This window comes from Paramisgurnus dabryanus, chromosome 15 (assembly GCF_030506205.2).
Source record: "Paramisgurnus dabryanus chromosome 15, PD_genome_1.1, whole genome shotgun sequence".
Taxonomy (NCBI): Eukaryota; Metazoa; Chordata; class Actinopteri; order Cypriniformes; family Cobitidae; genus Paramisgurnus; species Paramisgurnus dabryanus.
Window position 1 is genome coordinate 2,132,427 of NC_133351.1, and position 21,268 is coordinate 2,153,694.

The 21,268-nt window shown below is 34.2% G+C and overlaps 1 protein-coding gene across 4 annotated transcripts in view; it reads right to left on the bottom strand.

The window, feature by feature from the left end:
- The window catches only part of LOC135733618 (WD repeat, SAM and U-box domain-containing protein 1-like), a 36,522-nt gene extending 15,260 nt beyond the window's left edge, over positions 1-21,262 (bottom strand). Inside the window, exons 1-14 of one of the 4 annotated variants that reach the window (XM_065252384.2) lie at positions 20,885-21,262; positions 20,572-20,681; positions 12,874-12,972; positions 12,190-12,224; positions 11,390-11,799; positions 10,580-10,767; positions 9,793-9,882; positions 9,172-9,265; positions 8,284-8,317; positions 8,064-8,104; positions 7,298-7,404; positions 2,852-2,875; positions 2,158-2,337; positions 901-1,035 (exon numbers count right to left, since the gene is read on the bottom strand). In XM_065252384.2, coding sequence (XP_065108456.1) covers positions 901-1,035; positions 2,158-2,337; positions 2,852-2,875; positions 7,298-7,404; positions 8,064-8,104; positions 8,284-8,317; positions 9,172-9,265; positions 9,793-9,882; positions 10,580-10,767; positions 11,390-11,787 — 1,291 coding nt within the window. In that variant the 5' untranslated portion in view covers positions 11,788-11,799; positions 12,190-12,224; positions 12,874-12,972; positions 20,572-20,681; positions 20,885-21,262. Of the gene's footprint in view, positions 1-900; positions 1,036-2,157; positions 2,338-2,851; positions 2,876-7,297; positions 7,405-8,063; positions 8,105-8,283; positions 8,318-9,171; positions 9,266-9,792; positions 9,883-10,579; positions 10,768-11,389; positions 11,800-12,189; positions 12,277-12,873; positions 12,996-19,520; positions 19,601-20,571; positions 20,682-20,884 lie in introns of those variants that run through there. The other 3 variants (XM_065252383.2, XM_065252385.2, XM_065252386.1) reach the window with 3 other exon arrangements.
- Positions 21,263-21,268: the final 6 nt, after the last annotated feature.

Here is a 21,268-nt window from a genome sequence, read left to right on the forward strand (position 1 = left end):
ACCCATGTGGAAAAAAATATATTTTTTCTTTGCCAAAATATTAAAGTTTGTATAAAATTTATAAATATGTAAAAAATCTAAAATAAGTATATTTTTGCAATTAAGCAGGTTAAATTGACAAACAATGTTTTTCTTCTAAACTGATGTGAATATAAATGCTTTAAAATCTATTTATTTTTTAAATATGTTTTCAAAATATACAGAGAGGCCATTGAAAAATATTAAAAATGATATTTAAAAATATATATATTTGTATTTTATAGACTGAATGTTAGCATTTGCACATTTATGACCCTGGTCTGGACCACAAAACCAATCATAATGGGTCTTTTTTTAATTGAGATGTACACATCATCTAAAAGCTAAATAAATGAGCTTTCCATTGATGTACAGTAGGGTTTGTTAAGATCGGACAATATTTGACAGAGATAAAATACACAATACAATTGAAGTGGATCAAAAAAACTTGAAGTTGTCCTAAGACAAGAACGGGTATTGTTCAGAATTTTAAAACAACTTTTATGAAAGGTTTTGATCCACTTCAAATGTTGACTAGTGTTTTTAAAAATCTGGAATCTTGGGGTGCAGTTTTTTTTATATTGAATCAAAAATCTAAAAGTTGTCCAAATAAAGCCCTTAGCAACACATATTACTTTTGATAAATAAAACATTTTATATATTTATAAATGTACAAAATATCTCAATGTAACATGATCTTTACTTAATATCTTAATGATTTTTGGCAACAACAAAAAGATCGCTCATTTTGAGCCATACAATGTATTGTTGGCTATTGCTACAAATATACCCGTGTGACTCATAACTGGTTTTGTGGTCCAGAGGTCATGTTTATGGCTTTGGCCAAAGCTTTAATCCATCAGGCATTGGTCGAACACCAACCTGCAGCGATGACAGGGTCCTTCATGAGCTCTCTGGTGATTGGACAGAGAAAATGATTGGGGACATCAGAGTCCATGAGTTCAGATCTTAAGCCATTAATTTTCCTCAGGACTTTACCACGCAGACCCACTGAGTCTACAGGAGAGATCGAGATAGAGAGATCTTCATTAGCAGCTCCTTTATTAAACCAGACTTCATCTACAGTGGTGTTGTTTTGAAACATGTCTGCCAAGTAAGTCCTCATTGGAGAGAACTGAGATCCACCAACAGAGCACCACAGCGGGGTTACAGTAATCATTCAACTATTTTTATAAATAATATATGCATGATATATGAATGTATTAGCAATTCAAGAAAATTCTGAATAAATTCCATCAGTCACAATCATTTATCATTCATGTCAAAGCTTGTTGGTTTGATTAATGCATTATAATTATTTAAAAGTAGAAAAAAATGAATTGTTGCTTTTAATACAACGTACTAGGGTTGTGCCAGTAGATGACAGTAGCAGGCCTTCATTTTAGGTTTAAATTATTATTATTATTCTCATCATTAATTCTTGCACTCTTGCTCAGACATGATCGCGCACGGCATGGCCTCCTTCTCACACCTGAACTTTTATTCTTTAGTTTTCACTTTTCGTTGAGTTCAGTAAAAAGTGCAGCTATGTAATTTGGAGTGAGATTTTGTAAGACTTTATTTTAAAGTCTTTGTTCAATGATTGAATCTTTCAAAGGTGTGCACATCTTTCTGTAGATCTCACTGTGATGTCATGAGTTGACTGCAGGCTTTGAAGAGGAGACTCGCATGATAAAAATCTGAAGAATAAAATCATCTAGATTTCCTGAAGAAAATGAAGTTGCATTTGTGAAAAAACTTCATTGGGTGATTGACAGGGACGCTTCCTAAAGCTTCTTACTGGAGATAATGTTAAAAAAGCCCACATCTCCAGGGTATTACGGGCCCTAGGGTATCTTCTTATAGTGCAAATCTATGAGATATGTTTGAGTTTATAGGAAAATAACAACACATCTCAAATCAGCTTCTTTTGATGTGGACGTGAATGTAACCTCATGATTGAGTGATTGTGATTTAAGGTTTCATTCATGTGTGCGTGTTTATTTGTTAAGTATCCTTAAAGTATGAAACAGGTGTGTGTGTGTGTGTGTGTGTGTGTGTGTGTGTGTGTGTGTGTGTGTGTGTGTGTGTGTGTGTGTGTGTGTGTGTGTGTGTGTGTGTGTGTGTGTGTTTTCTTACCAATGTTAAAATGATTGTCCAGTGTCTCTTTATTTAAGGTGATGAGTTCAGGCCCATCAATGTTCTGAGCCCTAAAAGTGTCCACCAGAGCTTCTAATCCTTCATCCTGAAGCCAGTCACACACATCATCTTCTGACCAATCACTGACCAGCATTCTGGAGTAACACACAGACTTCCTTCCTGTCCACAAACACACAGAAACAGGAAGTGTATTGTTATTATACTCAATGCAGAACATCTCTCATTATATTCAAACAATGGGATCTTCCTTTCTAAACCCAAACACATTTCTATCTTTTATGGTAATTTTACGTGCTTTAATCATTTATTCGTTTTTATATACAATAGTTTAATAGTGTTTACATATACTATCAACATTTATCAAAGGCCACATAATCAAATCGTATATAAATGCACATACATCAGCACATGTGATATATATATGCTCACATGGTCCTCTTTAACTTTTATTAAGAATATGAAGTGTAGACTTTATCACAATCTTTTTCTCTCGCTCTCCTGATATCAAACTCTGTGTTTCCTTCTTCAGATAACTTTGTGCAGCTTGATTCAGCGAGGCGTTGGGTTCAGGTTAATGGCAGCTCTGACCATCTGGACCCGACACACCTGCTGTCTCATTCATTTGCTCTTCTGCATATCTGTTACTTCATCCTAGAGGACTTGAAGTTCTTACCTGGTCCTGTTGTCTGCAGAGATGCTAAAAATAATAAAACAGGAACATATTATATATGAGAAGATGCATTCATTTTATTTTAACTGAAACTGTTTTTTGACATTTCTTTATGGAAGCCCACTTCCACCACATACAAAAACACTCATGCTCTGCTAAATCATAATTATGAGAAAAAAAAAATTAAACTATGACTTTAAAAGTCGAAATTATGACTATAAAACTCAAAATTGAGAGATAAAAATCAAAATTATGAGATGATAAAATCAAAATTATGAGATTAAAAAAAATCTAAAATATGACTATAAAAGTCGAAATTAAGACACAAAAAATCTAAATTATGATATAAAAAGTAAAAATTATGAGATTAAAAATTCTAAATTATGAGATTAAAATATCTAAATTATGAGATAACAAGTTGAAATTATGAGATAAAAATTCTAAATTATAACTATAAAGTCAAAATAATGAGATAAAAAAAATCTAAATAATGACTATAAAAGTCAAAATTATGAAATTAAAAAATCTAAATGATGAGATAAAAAATCTAAATTATGAGATTAAAAAATCAAAATTATGAGATGATAAAATCTAAATTATGAGATTAAAAAAAATCTAAAATATGACTATAAAAGTCGAAATTAAGACACAAAAAATCTAAATTATGATATAAAAAGTAAAAATTATGAGATTAAAAATTCTAAATTATGAGATTAAAATATCTAAATTATGAGATAACAAGTTGAAATTATGAGATAAAAATTCTAAATTATAACTATAAAGTCAAAATAATGAGATAAAAAAAATCTAAATAATGACTATAAAAGTCAAAATTATGAAATTAAAAAATCTAAATGATGAGATAAAAAATCTAAATTATGAGATTAAAAAATCAAAATTATGAGATGATAAAATCTAAATTATGAGATTAAAAAAAATCTAAAATATGACTATAAAAGTCGAAATTAAGACACAAAAAATCTAAATTATGATATAAAAAGTAAAAATTATGAGATTAAAAATTCTAAATTATGAGATTAAAATATCTAAATTATGAGATAACAAGTTGAAATTATGAGATAAAAATTCTAAATTATAACTATAAAGTCAAAATAATGAGATAAAAAAAATCTAAATAATGACTATAAAAGTCAAAATTATGAAATTAAAAAATCTAAATGATGAGATAAAAAATCTAAATTATGAGATTAAAAAATCAAAATTATGAGATGATAAAATCTAAATTATGAGATTTAAAAACAAAAACAATGAGATTTAAAAAAAAAATCTAAAATATGACTATAAAAGTCAAAATTATGACACAAAAAAAAATCTAAATTATGAGATAAAAAGTAAAAAATTATGAGATTAAAAAATCTAAATTATGAGATAAAAAGTAAAACATTATGAGATTAAAAAATCTAAATTATGAGATAAAAAGTAAAAATTATGAGATTAAAAAATCTAAATTATGAGATTAAAAATAGAAATTATGAGATAAAAACCCTAAATTATAACTATAAAGTCAAAATTATGAGATTCAAAAAAATCTAAATAATGACTATAAAAGTCACAATTATGAAATAAAAAAATCTAAATGATGAGATAAAAAATCTAAATGATGAAATAAAAAAATAAAAAATTATGAGACGATGAAATAAAAATGATGAGATTAAAAAAAATTAAATTATGAGATTAAAAAATATATAAAATATGACTCTAAAAGTCAAAATTATGAGATAAAAAAAATCAATATTATGAGATGTTAAAATCAAAATTATGAGATTTAAAATAATGAGATTTAAAAAAAATCTAAAATATGACTATAAAAGTCAAAATTATGAGATTAAAAAAATCTAAATAATGACTATAAAAGTCAAAATTATGAAATTAAAAAATCAAAATGATGAAATAAAAAATCTAAAATATGACTATAAAAGTCAAAATTATGAGATAAAAAAAATCAAAATTATGAGATAATAAAATCAAAATTATGAGATTTAAAATAAATAAGATTTAAAAAAATCTAAAATATGACTATAAAAGTCAAAGTTTGAGATTAAAAAATCTAAATTATGACTATAAAAGTTGAAATCATGAGATTAAAAAAAAGAAAGTATGAGATAAAAAACTAAATTATGAGATAAAAATTTGAAATTAGGAGATTAAAAAATCTAAATTATGAAATAAAAAGTCAAAATTACGAGATAAAAAATCTAAATTATTACTCTAAAAGTCGAAATTATAAGATAAAAGTCAAAATTATGAGATGATTAAATCTAAATTATGACTAAAAGTCAAAATTATGAAATTAAAAAATCTAAATGATGAGATAAAAAATCTAAACTATGACATTAAAAATCTAAATTATGACTATAAATGTTGAAATTTATGAGATTTAAAAAAAAATTAATCATGAAAAAAATTGAAAATATAAATTTAAAAATAAAAATTATTACTATAAAAGTCATAATTATGAGATAAAAAGTCAAACTTTAAAAGTCATAATTTCGATTGTTATCTCATAATTTTGATTTACAAGAGCTTGATTTTTTTCCTTATGTGGCGGAATAAGGTTTCCATAGTTTATATGTCAATAATGACAGAATTGTCATTTTTGAGTGAATATTTTTAAGCCATCATTATACAACAGACAGATGGTTTATTTTATGGCTTTCAATTATATTTTTCATTGGCTGGACACCAGCTGTTCTGTTTGAACTCTATTCAGTGTCAGAGGTTCTGAATTTCCAGGGGTATTTCAGATCCCAGACACCATGAAGATTGTAATTGTACAATGTTTGGAATGCCGCCGAGCTGATGCCCATCATAAAGTTCTCATCTGTTGGCATGGCAGTGACAACCCAGCAAGAGCAGGGTCACAAAATATGACTACACACGTGTACACACACACACAAACATAATCTATTTAAGAATTGTTTTAGATTAATCAGAATGTTAAAGGTGTTTGCATTAAATGTTCATTTTCTTTCAATGAAACATGTAGGGGTGGTTTCCTGGACAGGGCTTATCCTAGTCCCAGACTAAAATGAATGTTTGAAATGTCTTAATTTAAAAACATACCTTGACATATCTTTACATACTGTGTCAAGATGCACATCAGAAATGTTTATTGTAAGGTATGTTTGCAAAAACTACTAAAATGTCAGAATATAAATTAGATTAATCTAAACCCTGTCCAGGAAACCGCCCCATAATGTAAACAGTGTACTTTCATTATTCATTATATGTTCTGTACATTAATTCAATCATTAAAGTAATGTACAGTACATATAATGAATAAAGTTTAATGCATTAAAATTGCATAACACATACAGCCGCAGAAAATTAAGAGAGCACTTCAAGATTATTTTCAGTTTTTCTAAATTGACTATCTATAGGTATGTGTTCAAGTAAAATTATCTTTTTTGTTTCATTCTGCCAACTAGCGACAACATTTTGCCAAGTTCCCTTATAAAATAATGTTTTTGTTTGCATGTATTTACAGAAAATTTAATTTAATTAAACCTCACTAACAAAATGCTAATGTATTTTAGGAAAAATTCAAAAATTAAATTTTATGTAATAACCCTGGGTAATGAGGTTTGCTATTGTTAGAATTCAAGAGACACTGGACAGAAATTGTGGAAATTATGATTAAAGGCAAAACTGGCATGGTCTCTTAAATTTTTCTGCGGCTGTATATATAAAGCTTAAAGACACAATGAAAATGTATAAAAACAACTATTTGTAAACCATTAATTGGCATTATGTTTTTTTGTACTGTACATATGCTGCTGATAGAGCTTAACTTTTATTGACTCATAAGCAGTGGCGGCTGGTGACTTCTTTTTCTGAGGGCGCACGATGCGAAGTTCGTCACAACATGTATGTAGCCCGTCGTGTGTGGTACATAATTTCAAAATATGTGTTCTGCACTTTGAGAGATCGTATGTGCATCACGTGTCCTGCCAAAATAAGTGTCTGCTGCAGACGCGTCAAAGGGTTTATGATAAAAGAGAAGTATCATGTGTGTGGTTCCCTTTTCTCGCGTTTGCCAGATACTCGCATAATCTCATGCGTAATCAGAGTTTAGTGTTAAGGGAGTGTCTTTTGGAACATGAGCGTCTCTTTTATCATAAACGGTTTTGATGCGTGTGCAGCAGGCACTTATTTTGACAAAACACGTGATGCACACATGATCTCTCAACACGCAGGACACATATTTTGGAAAAGGGAACCACACACATGATACTCCGAACACGTATTTTGAATTTGCGCCCCTCGGATGAGGAGTCACGAGCCGCCACTGCTCATAACATAACACTGGTGGTACTGTAGTAGTCAGAGACAAATATTCATCTACTTGGTTGCTTTATAGTGTTTAACACAAGCAAATGGGATGTTTATACGTATTTTTATTAAAGTGAAAGAGCTCAGTGAGCTTACATGGTTGAGAATTCTCATCTTCAATTCTCCAGATATTCACCGTCTTATCCATAGAGCCAGAGGCAAACATCAGCATGGAGGGAGAGAACGCACACGTGGTCACATATCTACAGCAGAGAGAGAGAGAGAGAGAGAGAGAGAGCGAGCGAGAGCGAGCGAGAGAGAGCGAGCGAGAGAGAGAGAGGGCGAGCGAGAGAGAGCGAGGGCGAGCGAGAGCGAGCGAGAGCGAGCGAGAGAGAGCGAGAGAGAGCGAGAGAGAGCGAGAGAGAGCGAGAGAGAGCGAGAGAGAGCGAGAGAGAGAGAGCGAGAGAGAGAGAGAGCGAGCGAGAGAGAGCGAGAGAGAGAGCGAGAGAGAGAGCGAGAGAGAGAGCGAGAGAGAGAGCGAGAGAGAGAGCGAGAGAGAGAGCGAGAGAGAGAGCGAGAGAGAGAGAGAGCGAGAGAGAGAGCGAGAGAGAGCGAGAGAGAAATATTGCCTAAAGCTATAAAAATACTGCATAAGGTCTGCAAGCAACAACTCCTATATTATTCTGAATGTGCACGGAATACAAGAGTCACTTTTGATAGTGCAACATTTTACAGTTTAGAAATATTGATACCTAAGGTTTAACCTGTTTAGTGTTAGATAACATTACTGTAAAACCCTAGTACACCGACGGACATGAATCACAAAATGAGTGACTTCTGAAATGATATGCAGTGTGAACATGCCCAGATTAAAGTCTGAATTAATACTGACAGAGATCAGATTATCAGATGAAGAACTCACCTGTCATGATGTGTTAAAGTGTGTAAAAGCTCTCCTCGATCCTGTTTACACACAAAAACAAACATCAGACTACATACAGAGCTCAGATTTACAACTGAGAGCTTAAGTGAACAAATATAAATCATCAATTATTAATAAAGACAGATGATATACAGTAGAAACTGCTGTTGTTTTATACGCTGTACATAAAATAAACCAGATAAAGATGATGATCACCTACCATGTTATACACAGTTACTGTTTTATCCACAGACCTGAAAATAAAAGCCATACTGTATTTATCCATCACAAGTCTGTGCTGCAATCTTTATTAAAAATTATATGAAATACCATAATCATGACACATATCTCAATATATTATTCAAAAAAACATTCTTTAGAATTTCAGTCATTAATGTTGATTAGTTAACAGCAATGGTTTATTTATAATAAATCACAGTTATGACCTCATCACCGAGCTGTTATTAGTATCACTGTGCCACACCCACACCAATGTAAAAGGGTAAAATACTACAAGTCTGTATTTGGGGTCTTGTGAATGTCTTCTGTTTTAATAGATTTTTTTGTTTTTTGGAGTTTCTGTCTTTGATGCCTGTTTTCCTAGAAACAATGTGTTTGTATGTTCTCTAATAAAAAAGAAATAAATAAACTGTGACACACAAATACCTGATCATTGTTTACTGTTTACATGTAAGTGGCTGTATCCTCTTTAATTTATGTTTAAATAATGTTTGATACGTAGAAAGATTAATCACAATCATTCAGAGTGTTGTGAAGTTTGGTCTTGTAATGTTTTGCTTGATTCCTCAATGGGATTTTAACACTACAGGTCCCTCTAGTGGTCCCTCTTGTCTTCTACACAAAACACTACTCTGACTTATATGCAGTACTGTATAGAAATACTCTGTAGTACCCGGGTGACTACATTTGTCAAAATGTCAAGTATACAAACCTATTAATTTAAAAATGCATTGTGATATCACATGTGACATCTATGTAGCAATGATTTCATAACATCACTATATTAGGAAAATATGATACTGTGAGTAGTGATGAATAGTATTCTATATCAAATACATCCTCTGTGTTATGAGTGGGAGGGGCTTACCCAGAGATGAGCAGCTGTCCGTCAAATGAGACGGCACATGACAGGATAGGTGCAGATTGAGCAGAGAGTGTAAACATCAGTGTCATCTCATAACCTGTGGATAAACACACACACACAAAGATAAGTGTGCGTGTGTGCGCGTCTGTGTGTTTGTTTTGAAACACAAGTCTGAATCAACAGTCCCTGCAGTCAGTGATACTGAACACAAACTGCAGTCGCTCATGATGATTAAAACAGATCAAAAGATGAAGCCGCCTCTTCTTACTGCTGAGGACATTTACCAAGCTTAAATGGTTTTATCCCTAAAATTTAGGCTGTGTTTGTTTATACTGCATGTTTGTTTGCATTGTTCAGAACCAAATATCAGATTTGAGCTGAAGTTGAGATTTACTTATGATATTGGATCGTTTTAGAGGATAAGTCAAGTGTTAAAATGTCCCTGCAATCTTATTAAAAGAATGTTTGGTTAATATTTCTTTAGTTTCTCGAGTGAGATCAATGCTCAATGTATTAAGATGACAGAAGACTTTTACAGTACAATGTATACTTCTTATATATTTGATTACTTTAATGTGAACTTCAGTGAGTTTTGAGTTTGACTGCAGGGTTCAGTGAGAGTACCTGCTGCTGATGCATGCTGGGTAATAATCCATACTCTCAGCTGACTATCCTGCCCACCAGACACCAATCGAAACTTCACTGCCGGACCATCTAAAAATACATCCATCCATCCATTCATCCACACACACACACACACACACACACACACACACACACACACACACACACACACATGCATGAATAAACAAGAGAGACCATAATTATATTTGACTTAAGTAATTACAGTGAATGGTACACAATAATCACACCTGTACTATAAATAGGGTTGCCAAATTCTGGAAATTTTTAAAGTTGGAAACTTTCCATGGGAATTACCAGTAATACAGCCGTGCTCAAAGTTATTCATACCCTTTGTAAATATGACCAAAGAAGGCTGTGAAAATAAATTGCAAGTGCAAGTATCAGGATTCTTCAAAATTTTTATTACCTTGCATGCATGTCTGCTTATGATCTGCTTATGATGTTTATTTATGTTATGGTTTACATAAAATTTCCAAATAATTCTCATAATATTCCCATAAAGTTTCCAATTTGGAATATTTCCAAAATTCCCCAGATTAAGTTCCCATGGAAAGTTTCCCAAATTTACTGGAAACGTTCCACCCCCTTGCAACCCTCACTGTAAACTGCAAGCATAATTATACGACAATTTGATCTTTGATTAATGTGGTTGCGCTGAAGTCTGATCCAGTTTACAGCTTGTCTGGTTATGAACGGTTTATTCAACAACATGTACAGCAACCAATTTTTCTGTCTTAGATAACAGAGATGCTGTGCGAGGTTTTACCCGTGCAGATCTTTGGAGAGAACTGGCAGCAGTTGACCCCTAAATCATGAGCAACTTTCTGAATGTGTAGAGAGTTCATAGTGAGAGTCCACAGGTGAAGTTCTCCCAGTGTGGATCCTGTGACAAACATCTGATCACACGGAGAGAAACAGCAGGCCAGAACCGTTCCCTCGCTGACTCTAGAACATCTAGAGATGAGAAAGCCTCAGGTTACACATATTCAACAAAACTAAACCCTAAAGTCAACATTTTTCATTCAGCCTTCAAAGGCATATCAAATAACATTATGAATTATTTGAAGAGAAAAAACATACATCATTCATGTGTGTACGTGTTAGTACTAGAGTAGATTTAGGAATAGCAGTTTATCTATTTTTAAGGAATGTATTTTTCAGATAGTTGTACATTTTATGTTTTTATATATGTATACATTATTGGTATTAAAAAACTTTGTCTCAAAATAACACTTTCTTTAAATGCCATCTTGAAACATTTCCCTCCCATAAAGCACACACTAAAATGGCTGGGTTATTTTTGACCCATGCTGAGTAAATACTGGACAGAACACAGAACTGGGTTAAAAATTGACCCAATGCTGGCTTGTTTTAACCCAACTGCTGGGTTATTATTATTACCCCATGGTTGCATAACAATAACCCAACAGTGTGTCATTTTAACCCAGCACGCGTTCTGTCCAATATTTACTCATTATGGGTCAAAAAAAGTTTTGAAATTATTTGTGCCAATTTATTTTCTTTCAAAACGAAACTCAATTTTATTATTGAAATGGAATTTTGACTGAATATTCACCTCTGTAGGGTCTTTGATGGCACGTGCCAGAGCGCAACAGTGCCATCGGACGCGCCCGAGAGCAGGTGCCGCGCGTCAGGTGAAAATGCGCAAACGCGCACCGGACTGCGCGCCGGGTGCTGCAGCGCGGCTACTTCCGCACCTGTGGACGTGCTCCAGACTTTAGTGAGTGCGTCCGTGGAGCAGGACGCGAGGAATCTGCCGCATGCGCTGAAACAGCAACCGTGCACCGCGTAACCATGACCGGTGAGAGGAGAAAAACGCAGCTCACTGAAATCCTCTAATGAGTACACGCGCACGGTCTTGTCTCCGGAGCACGTGGCCAGCAAACTCTGCGAGAGCGTGCAGCCGTTGACGTCATCTAGGTGGTCCCGAAGGGTGTGCACGAGCGATGTCATAGTGAAAATTACCTGCAAATGAGACAGACAAGAAGAATAAGCAGCATAATCATGTAAGTATTATTTTTCATTCAAATCTGTAATTTTGCCCCCTTAGACCACAATACACCATAATTAAAAATATAATAATAATAATAATAATAATAATAATAATAATACAATTATTAGATTTATGTTACATTGTGAAAGTATGTTATTCCTATAATATATATTAATTGAATATAAATTAGTATATTGCTTTGAAATGTAATATGTTTTTTCTTCATTGTTATTGTATAATATTCATCATGTTTGAGATATATAAATGTTTTCTTTGTACTTTATATCAAAATACCTAAATAACACACAAGAATATTTATTTTATAAAAAGTAGCCAACAAAGTTCAAAGGTACAGTACTCACCTGATGACAGAAGCTTCACATCAAAGTGTTGTAACCTGTTGTTTAAAAAACGGGTAAATAACCCACTGTTAGTGTAATATTGTAACAGTAGGCTATACTTAAACACAAGCTAATATTCAGTAGCCTACAAATAAATGTAAAGACTGAATCTTAAAGACTCCCAGTTTACACACAGTTCATTTACTTCCTGAATAACAGCTGTGTGCAAACATCATGTGACTGAATCTGTTACCTGGGATAGGCTATAGGATAACTCAGTCCTGCCTTATATACATAAACACATGAGGTAACTAAGCAGTGCTTTATACAAACACAGATACAGGTGAACCAATGAGAAAGGTCAGAGAGAAGAACAAATACACGTCCATAAACAATTAATACTTCAGCCTACACTTTAAAAACAAAGATTCAATTTATTTTCTTAATGAGCAAAATAACCCAAGAAAATAAGTCTAGTTTTTAGACCAAAATGTCAAATTTAAGTGGGTTGTTTTGGTCATCAAGAAAAAGCATCTTCATTTAAGAATTGTTTATATTTTTACTGAAAACAAGACAAAAATACTAAGACTTTTTTTTTTCTTGAAAATCATTTTTTGCAGTGTACAAACAAACAGAATGGGATAAGATTTAAAGCTTTGAAAGGTTTATGCAAAATAAAGTAGGGAAAGCAACTTAAAAACGTACCTTTTCAATTAAGTTTGGGAAGAGCAAAGGGGGCAGAGTTCAAAGCAAATTCATTACCATCGAGCCTGACCCTTAATACACACTGAGCTCCTCTGCATGCTGTGAAAATGTCAAGCTCACCTCTGCCATTTGTAAAGAAATAAACACAACAAGCACAATAAAGTCAAAGCATTGGATGGGGTTGGGGGGTATGGTACATCTGTCTGTCTCCTTCAAAAGAAATTTAAAAAGAGTCTTGATTAGAAAGTAGTATAAATATGATATGAAGAAGAGTTCAGACCACATCTCCCCAAGCTCACTGTAAAAAAATACAACTTGGTTTTGCAAGTCAATTCAACCTACTATTCTAAGTTTTGGTTAAAAAAAGATGACATAAAAACAAGTTGAAATTGTTTATCTTATTTTTTTAGTTAATTTAACATAAAATATGTGTTGATTTGACAAAAATGCGGCATATTTTGTACAGTGATAAAACACACAAAAATTTAAGAATGTTGAAGAAAACATTGTAATTCACAGATAAGGTATATATATTTCAATGATTTATTGAGCTTTTTATTAGTAAAAATAAACAATTGTTTAACTTAATAACCCCTTCACACTTACTTTTTTCCAGTCTGCAAAACTTTTTATCCGGTTGATTTTAACTATCCTCAAATACTCCAATGAGTTTTATTCATTAGAGTATTATTATTATAAATGCACCATATTCAATTAAAAGTTACATTTACTTACAAGTCTATTTTACACATTGTGATTATTATTATTATAGGAGGCATTCTACCACAAAGGATTAAATTAATTGGTGGATTCAGGATTATATAGTGTCATTTTTCAGTGAGAAGATTACTATTAAACATTTATTTAGAAAAATATATATTTTTTAAATATCAATCGAAGGACTTGGTGGTTTAGAACAACACAGAGGTAGGTGATTTATGATAAAATTTTAATTTTGAAGTGAACTAAGCCTTTAACTCTTTCCCCGCAATTGACGAGTTATCGTGTCAATTAAGAGAAAATGTTTACCTGTCATGATGCTTTCCTAACGAGTTTTTACGGCAATTTGTAATTCCACTATTATCCACTAGATGGCCCCCCTCACCCAATTTATAAAAAACTGAGCATTACATTCTCAAGTCATTAGCATATTAAAAACAATTTACGATTAACTAAGAATAATAGTCAACTTTATAATCGGATTGAGAAACGGATTGTAAATTTGTTGATGATATCCCTGCTGAAAAAACAATAAAACTCTAATGGCTTTCATTAAAATACCAATAGGAACCATTAGCTTTTACCATTAAAACCACTACACTGTAGTGTGTTTTTGGCCATATTTCATTAGAACCAATAAAATTCCCAATAAAACCAATAGAATTTCTGTGATGGTGTCTAATTGGTTTCTTTTAGCAGGAATATATCATGGGATACATCTGCCATCTGCTTAACCCTTAAGAGTTCCTAGGGACATTTTGTGCCATTTTGATTTTGATTTTTAAACCATCTTGACTGTGATGATTGAATATTGCCCAAACTTGCCAAAGGTTAATCATTTTTGAATTTTGGTTTCAGTTTTTTAAATTAGCTTAAAATGGCTAAGCTACGCAAAAACCGACTAATGTGTTCCTAAGGACAAAAACTGCCCCATTGAAAACCATTATAACTACCATTTTTGACCCCCCCATTTATCTTAACATAAACTAATACATACCTTTATGTCAATATATCATTTTAAACTACTGGCCTTGAAGTTTTAATTTTTATACTTGTCCACCAGGTGGCGCTACTTTTTACCATTTCATGCATTCATCAAAATGTCACAATTTTTGGACCGCATAGCTGCTGAAAAGATAAACCTTTAATGTTGAAAATTGGTGTGTGTGTAAAAGAAGTGTTTCTGAGTGGTAAGGGGGTGGTGGTGATTTCGGGGTGGAGTCGGTGTTGAGTGGGGCAGGGGGGCATATTCAACATATCCAAATTCTTCTCTCTTTGAAGGGCACATTCTGCGTTATAAACTAATTCAGTAATAAAAACGATGAGAGGCCAGAACCAAAACAAAATCAATGTTCATTTTGTTTCTCGCTCATGTTGTTTATGCAAGTACACTGCTATAAGTATGAACAGTTTAGCAGAAGTAGTGAAAATGGCAAGGCATTACAGCACACATAAGGCTCCTGAAATAATCATGCACTTCAAGAGCGAGGATGGCTCCTCATCTTCCTCCGAGGATTCTGAGGTCGACACGGAGGACTCAGAGGTGGAAGAAGACCAGCTGGAGTCTAATTCATTAAAGTGATCTTCAGAAGACTTGTCAGAAGGTGAGAGCGGAGAGGAGATGGATGAAGTGGCTGCAGGATGGATGTCAAATATTGAAAAATCTTCTGGTCTCCCACAAACATGGAGACGCTCCGCTACTTCCCAGCAGCCAGAGATTTGATCCCAGGGCTCACACACGCCACTGCCCGAATCAGAGCCCTGACTCGAAGCTTTTCATTGATGCTGATGCATGAAATCCTGCAGTATATTGGGGCCATGACAAACCTAGATGGGAGACAGTCATAGACTGGAGAGATCTTGAGACAGAGAAACTGCAGGCTTATGTGGGGCTGCTCATTCTGACCGGTGTTTACAGATAAAAAATGAATCAGCCCTCAGTCTCTGGAGTAAGAAATCAGGACAGGTCACTATCTGGGCTACGATGTCCAACAAAAGGTTTCACGACATCAGCCGAACACTGTGGTTCGATTAATGTTAACATATTGGCATGTAAAGGGTTAAAATTTCCCCAAATTTAATTAATATTTGACATATATGTTTCAGGAAGAGTGTTAAAACATTTAATAGTTTAAAGTGGAAAAAATTATTGATGTATGATATTTTTAGAGCAGTTTTTGGGAAGGTGTCATTTTGGCCTTAGGATCATTTTGGCCTTAGGAAGTGTGAGTTTTGTATAAAATCTGACCCTGTTCAAAAAATAACAATGCATCAAAATCAATGTTGCTACCAATCTTTGACCCATCCTAGGGTCTAATAATAATTATAATCAAATGGTAGTTCAAATGTTTTTTTGGGGGAAAATATTTAGTTTTTTTGTTTTTTCTCTTAAAAAACATGGGTTAATGTAAACAAACTGGCATGTAAAGGGTAAAAATTTCCACAAATTGAATTAATATTTCATATGTATGTTTCAGGCAGTTGTTGTTCTAAAAGACTGAATCGTTTAAAGTGGAAAAAATATTGACATATGATATTTTTAGAGCAATTTTTAGGAAGGTGTCATTTTGTGGCCTTAGGAACACTTAAAGCTGTAGTCTACGATGTTGAAAATCGGTCGAGAAAGCCTAAGACAGTTAGTAAGTTTTAAAAAACTCATCCCGCCCCTCTGTGCTACCTGATCCCTCCCACCGGGAAAGACCTGAACAACGTCACTCATTCAAGCTGTGATCACTGGTAGTAAACATCAGAACAGAGATTTACCGAGCAGTAAACACATAAAGCCTTGAAGGAATGAACAATTATAATTGCAATTGACGTTATTTACTTTCACAACAACGTTTGGCATACGTTTCCCCTCCTGAGCTTCAAGAAATGACTTTATATATATATAATTACTTTGACCCGTGATACGCGATGCTAAACGGCTAACATTTCAATGCCGACCGGCAGCATGAGCATGTTGTCAGATTGATAATACTATATTTATGTAACACCTCACACAATCTTTGTAAATATAATTATTTTGACCCGTGATACGCGATGCTAAATGGCAGCATGAGCATGTTGTCAGATTGATAATAATATATTTATGTAACACCTCACACAATCTTTGTAAATATAATTATTTTGACCCGTGATACGCGATGCTAAACGGCTAACATTCAGATGCCGACCGGCAGCATGTTGTCAGACTCATAAAAATATATTTATGTAACACCTCACACAATAAAAGTATAAATAAGTGCGTACCTGTTCAACAAAAAGTCTGCCGTGTCAGAGTCGGTTTTCAGCCCCAAATCTCCCTGAAGCTTTGTCCAACGGTCAACCCTATATTGATTCTACTTAGAGTCCGGCGTTTTTCAAATTTTTTTAACCTCTGCTCTTTCTTCAACAGACTTCCTTTTTCTTCCAACCTTTACTGTAGGGACAAGCAGGGGCTGCTTGCTGCTGTCGTTTAGTTTTTTTTCCACGCTAGCTACCATACACTGACACAAATTTCATGTCGCAGGCAGGAGAGGGGCGGGGTGGTGTGCGATGGGGTGGAGACGCGAGCACGAGGTGGATTTTCAAATGTAGCAGGGATTGGATGAGAGCAGTTAACCAATGTAAGCTGTCCGGCCGGACAGTTTACATTGGTCAACTTATCTGCTACCATACACCCAATAGACTGAACGGATTTTTAAAATTCTTTTTTCTCTTCATATTGTTAGGATTTTACTGTAGAACCATAACCAGCATCTAAATGAGGTTATTAATAATGAACAATCTTTGAAATCGTAGACCATAAGGAAGTTTTTTATAAAATCTGACCTTGTTCAAAAAATAACAATGCATGAAAATCAATGGTGCTACCAATCTTTGACCCATCCTAGGGTATAATAATAATAATAATAATAATAATAATAATCACATGGTGGTTCAAATATGTTTTTTGGAAAATATTTTGTTTTTTTTCTGTAAAAAAACATGGGCTTATGTAAGCAAACAGTCATATAAAGGGTTAAAATTTCCACAAATTTAATTAATATTTGATATCTATGTTTCAGGCAGAAGTAGTTCTAAAAGACGACATTGTTTAAAATGAAAAAAAATATTGACGTATGATTTTTTTTTAGAGCAATTTTTGGGAAGGTGTCATTTTGTGGCCTTAGGAACACTTAAGGAAGTTTTTTATAAAATCTGACCTTGTTCAAAAAATAACAATGCATGAAAATCAATGGTGCTACCAATCTTTGACCCATCCTAGGGTATAATAATAATAATAATAATAATAATAATAATAATAATCACATGGTGGTTCAAATGTGTTTTTTGGAAAATATTTAGTTTTTTTGTTTTTTTCTGTTAAAAAAAACATTGGCTAATGTAAACAAAGAGGCATATAAATTGTTAAAATTTCCACAAATTTAATTAATATTTGATATCTATGTTTCAGGGAGAAGTAGTTCTAAAAGACTGCATCGTTTAAAATGAAAAAAAATATTGACGTATGATATTTTTAGAGCAGTTTTGTGAAGGTGTCATTTTGTGGCCTTAGGAACACTTAAGGAAGTTTTTTAAAGGAACTCTTGAGGGTAAAAAAAAGAAAAGCTTACGTCTGACGTCACACGCCACAACTTCCGGGTCCAAACGCTTCATCAGATGCAAACAGTAAATTAATATACGCTCACAGTGAAGTGTAAAACTACATAAAAATGGCGATCCTAACATTCATCGCCATACTGAAATCCAAGATGGCAAGAAAGTAATAAAGCAATAAACCCCGAGAAGCAGTGGGTTACCAGTGCATTTTATAACAGCTAAAGCCGAAAGTATACTAGGGACGTCCGCGTATGCGCGCCGTCCGCATGACGTCATTTTCGTCATCAAGAGGGTCCGCGGCCGGCCGCGCGGACCGTCCGCGTGCAGCCCAAAATTTGAGACCGCGCGGACAGTCCGCGTACAGTCCGCGTACAACAGCGCATGCGCGTGAAAATATTTAGACAGTGCACTCCACTATAAACAATTATACAAAGGAAATAGACAGCATTTGCATACACACACTATGGTTTTTCTTCTTTAACTTTTACTTCTTCCAAGAACAGAAAGCTCTGGAGCATGTTTGTTTGATTCCTGTTCTTTGTTGTCTTGTTGTTTGTTCTAAACTGTGTTTGCAATGGTTGATCAGTTACTTTTCTTCTCCTAACCTAATGTTTTAATGTACTCTAAATGTCCCCAAATCAGTGCTGCCCTGACAGCCTGTTAGACTAATAATTTGAATTAGAAATCATTTGTATTGCGTATAGTGTCGAACGCGGCCATCCGCGTGTACCCGCGGGGAGTATACTCGAAAAGCTCCGCGGACGCGTGCGCGCGCGAGCCGGACGCGGACGCGGAAAAAAAGTATACCGCGGCCTTAAGGGGCGTTGTTAGGCACGACGCGAAGCGGAGTGCCTAAACCCCCTTAGCTGTTATAAAATGCACTGTAACCCCACTGCTTCGAGGGGGTTTATTGCGTTTATAAAACGGTTACTTCATATGCATAACGTTAGCGGGATTTTATAAAATAAAACACAAATAAGTTGTAATTATATTAGTACAAATATTACTCTTCCGCCAAACAAAGTAGTTCCTCAGAATTAAGTGTGACTGAAACAGAGCGCAGTTACCAACTGACAGAGATGCAGCAAAGACACAATGAAAATATGTTTTAAGACTGTGGTGTTTATTTTATAAATCACCATTCATCTAATTTATACATTAACATTTATATTGTGCAACTGTTGAAGTGATGATCAAATGAAGCATGCTGAACTCTTTTTTGCCACCCAGTTTTAGTTTAATGCCTTGCAGAAAAATTATCTTCTTTAAATAAACATAAAATATCAAATGAAAGAACAGACCATCCGCTTTAAAAAAAAAAAAAAAGAAACGTTTCATCCTACCTTCATATGTTCTCTTATCACCTCTCAAATTTGTTAGCTAAAAGCGGAGATAATTCCATTTTTGTGAAGAACTTTAGTAAGAGATCAGGGCTGCGTTCAGCCCCGACAAAACGTTGCACAACGTTTATTAAACAGAAACGGTGATGCGTTGAACGCCCTGTTGTGCTGACGTAAGAGTTGCAACTACGGTAGCTGAGAGGCCATTCTTTGTGTTCTTTTTTAAATGTTTCTGAAGCCTGATGAAATCGTTATAAATGTGTGTTTAATACTGTAAAAGACCGTCAATGTTACAGTCACTGACCTTGCCGTCCAGAATGAAAGACCACATTCCAACTTGAACCCATTGAGAGAGCTGTTTCTTTACTACCGCGTGGTTTTATACATCTTGCCGCTGATTGGGCCGACATTTCTGACACACCCACCAAACAAGAGAAAACGCTTCTAAAACCTGTTGCATTCCGTTGCACACCGTTTCAAGGAAACATGTCGTTCAACCCGGAAACCGTAGCAAAACGTTGCGCAACGGTGTGAGATTGAACGTGCCCCAGATTCAGACGGAGCCATGAACAGTACTACACGGTGTTTTCAGTGAATGCGTCAGTGTTTAAGTTGGGTAAGATCGCCACCCAGTGGATAATAGCGGACGTATGAACTTGACTTATAAACTCCTCAGACAACGTTTTGTCTTTATCGACGAGATTACTCAACAATATTTATTGACATTTATCTGGATATCGCCATTAATTGTGCAATTGTAGACAAATTAAAAATATGATTAAAGACTGTGGTGTTTATTTGCATAAATCAGTACGCAGCAACAGTGGCGCAGTGATACTTATGTAATGTGGTCTGAACCCTGAGGTTACCGGTGTATTTTATCACGGCTTAGAACGCGTTTCCACCAATCAGAATGAAGAATCAGAACTGCCCGTTTTATAATGGATATTTTGTGTGTTACAGTATTAGTACGTCGTGAGCTTGGAGAATGTAGTGTAACGTTACACCACGAGATTATAAAAGTATAACTTAAATGTGTGATATGAATAAATACCGTTTATAAACGGAGATTGAAGTCTCATTTGAACCAAGTGAAGGCTTGGACCCAGATGATATTCCTTACGTCACGACGTAACAGCGTCCTCTAGTGGCCAGCAGTGGTACCTTCAGGACATTTGAACAGGGTGATCAGCGATCAAATGAGGACGACAGTGAATGATTGCATCACAACTGCATTCAGCACACTAATTTTGAATAAAAAAAGACTTAAAAGATAATGTAATCAATGCATAGGTGTAGCTAAGCAATAGCTTATACAGTTAGGTCCATATATATTACACACAAGTTTTGTTATTTTAGCTGTTTACCAAAACAGAGTTGATTGAAGTGTGGCATTTGGAAGCTGTGAATCCACATCATGTGGTTCAGGGAGATCTCCATGCAAGTGATATTTAGGTTTCAAAAACTCAACAAATCCATCAGTCAGATAAGAGGAGTATTTGTAGTGACCAAATCAACAATTTAGCACAGTCTGAAGAAAAAAGAAACCCACCGGTGAGCTCAGCAACAACAAATCCTGGGTGTCCATATAATGGTGGGTGATGGCATTATCCTCTCCATGATAAGAAAGCAGACGGAGTTATATTGGGAACATGACATAAGGGTAAAACAATGACTGAGATCTATAAAAAGCCCAGAGGGTCATTCATCTGTTTCACTTCATCATCTTTCATTATACATCAAACACACAG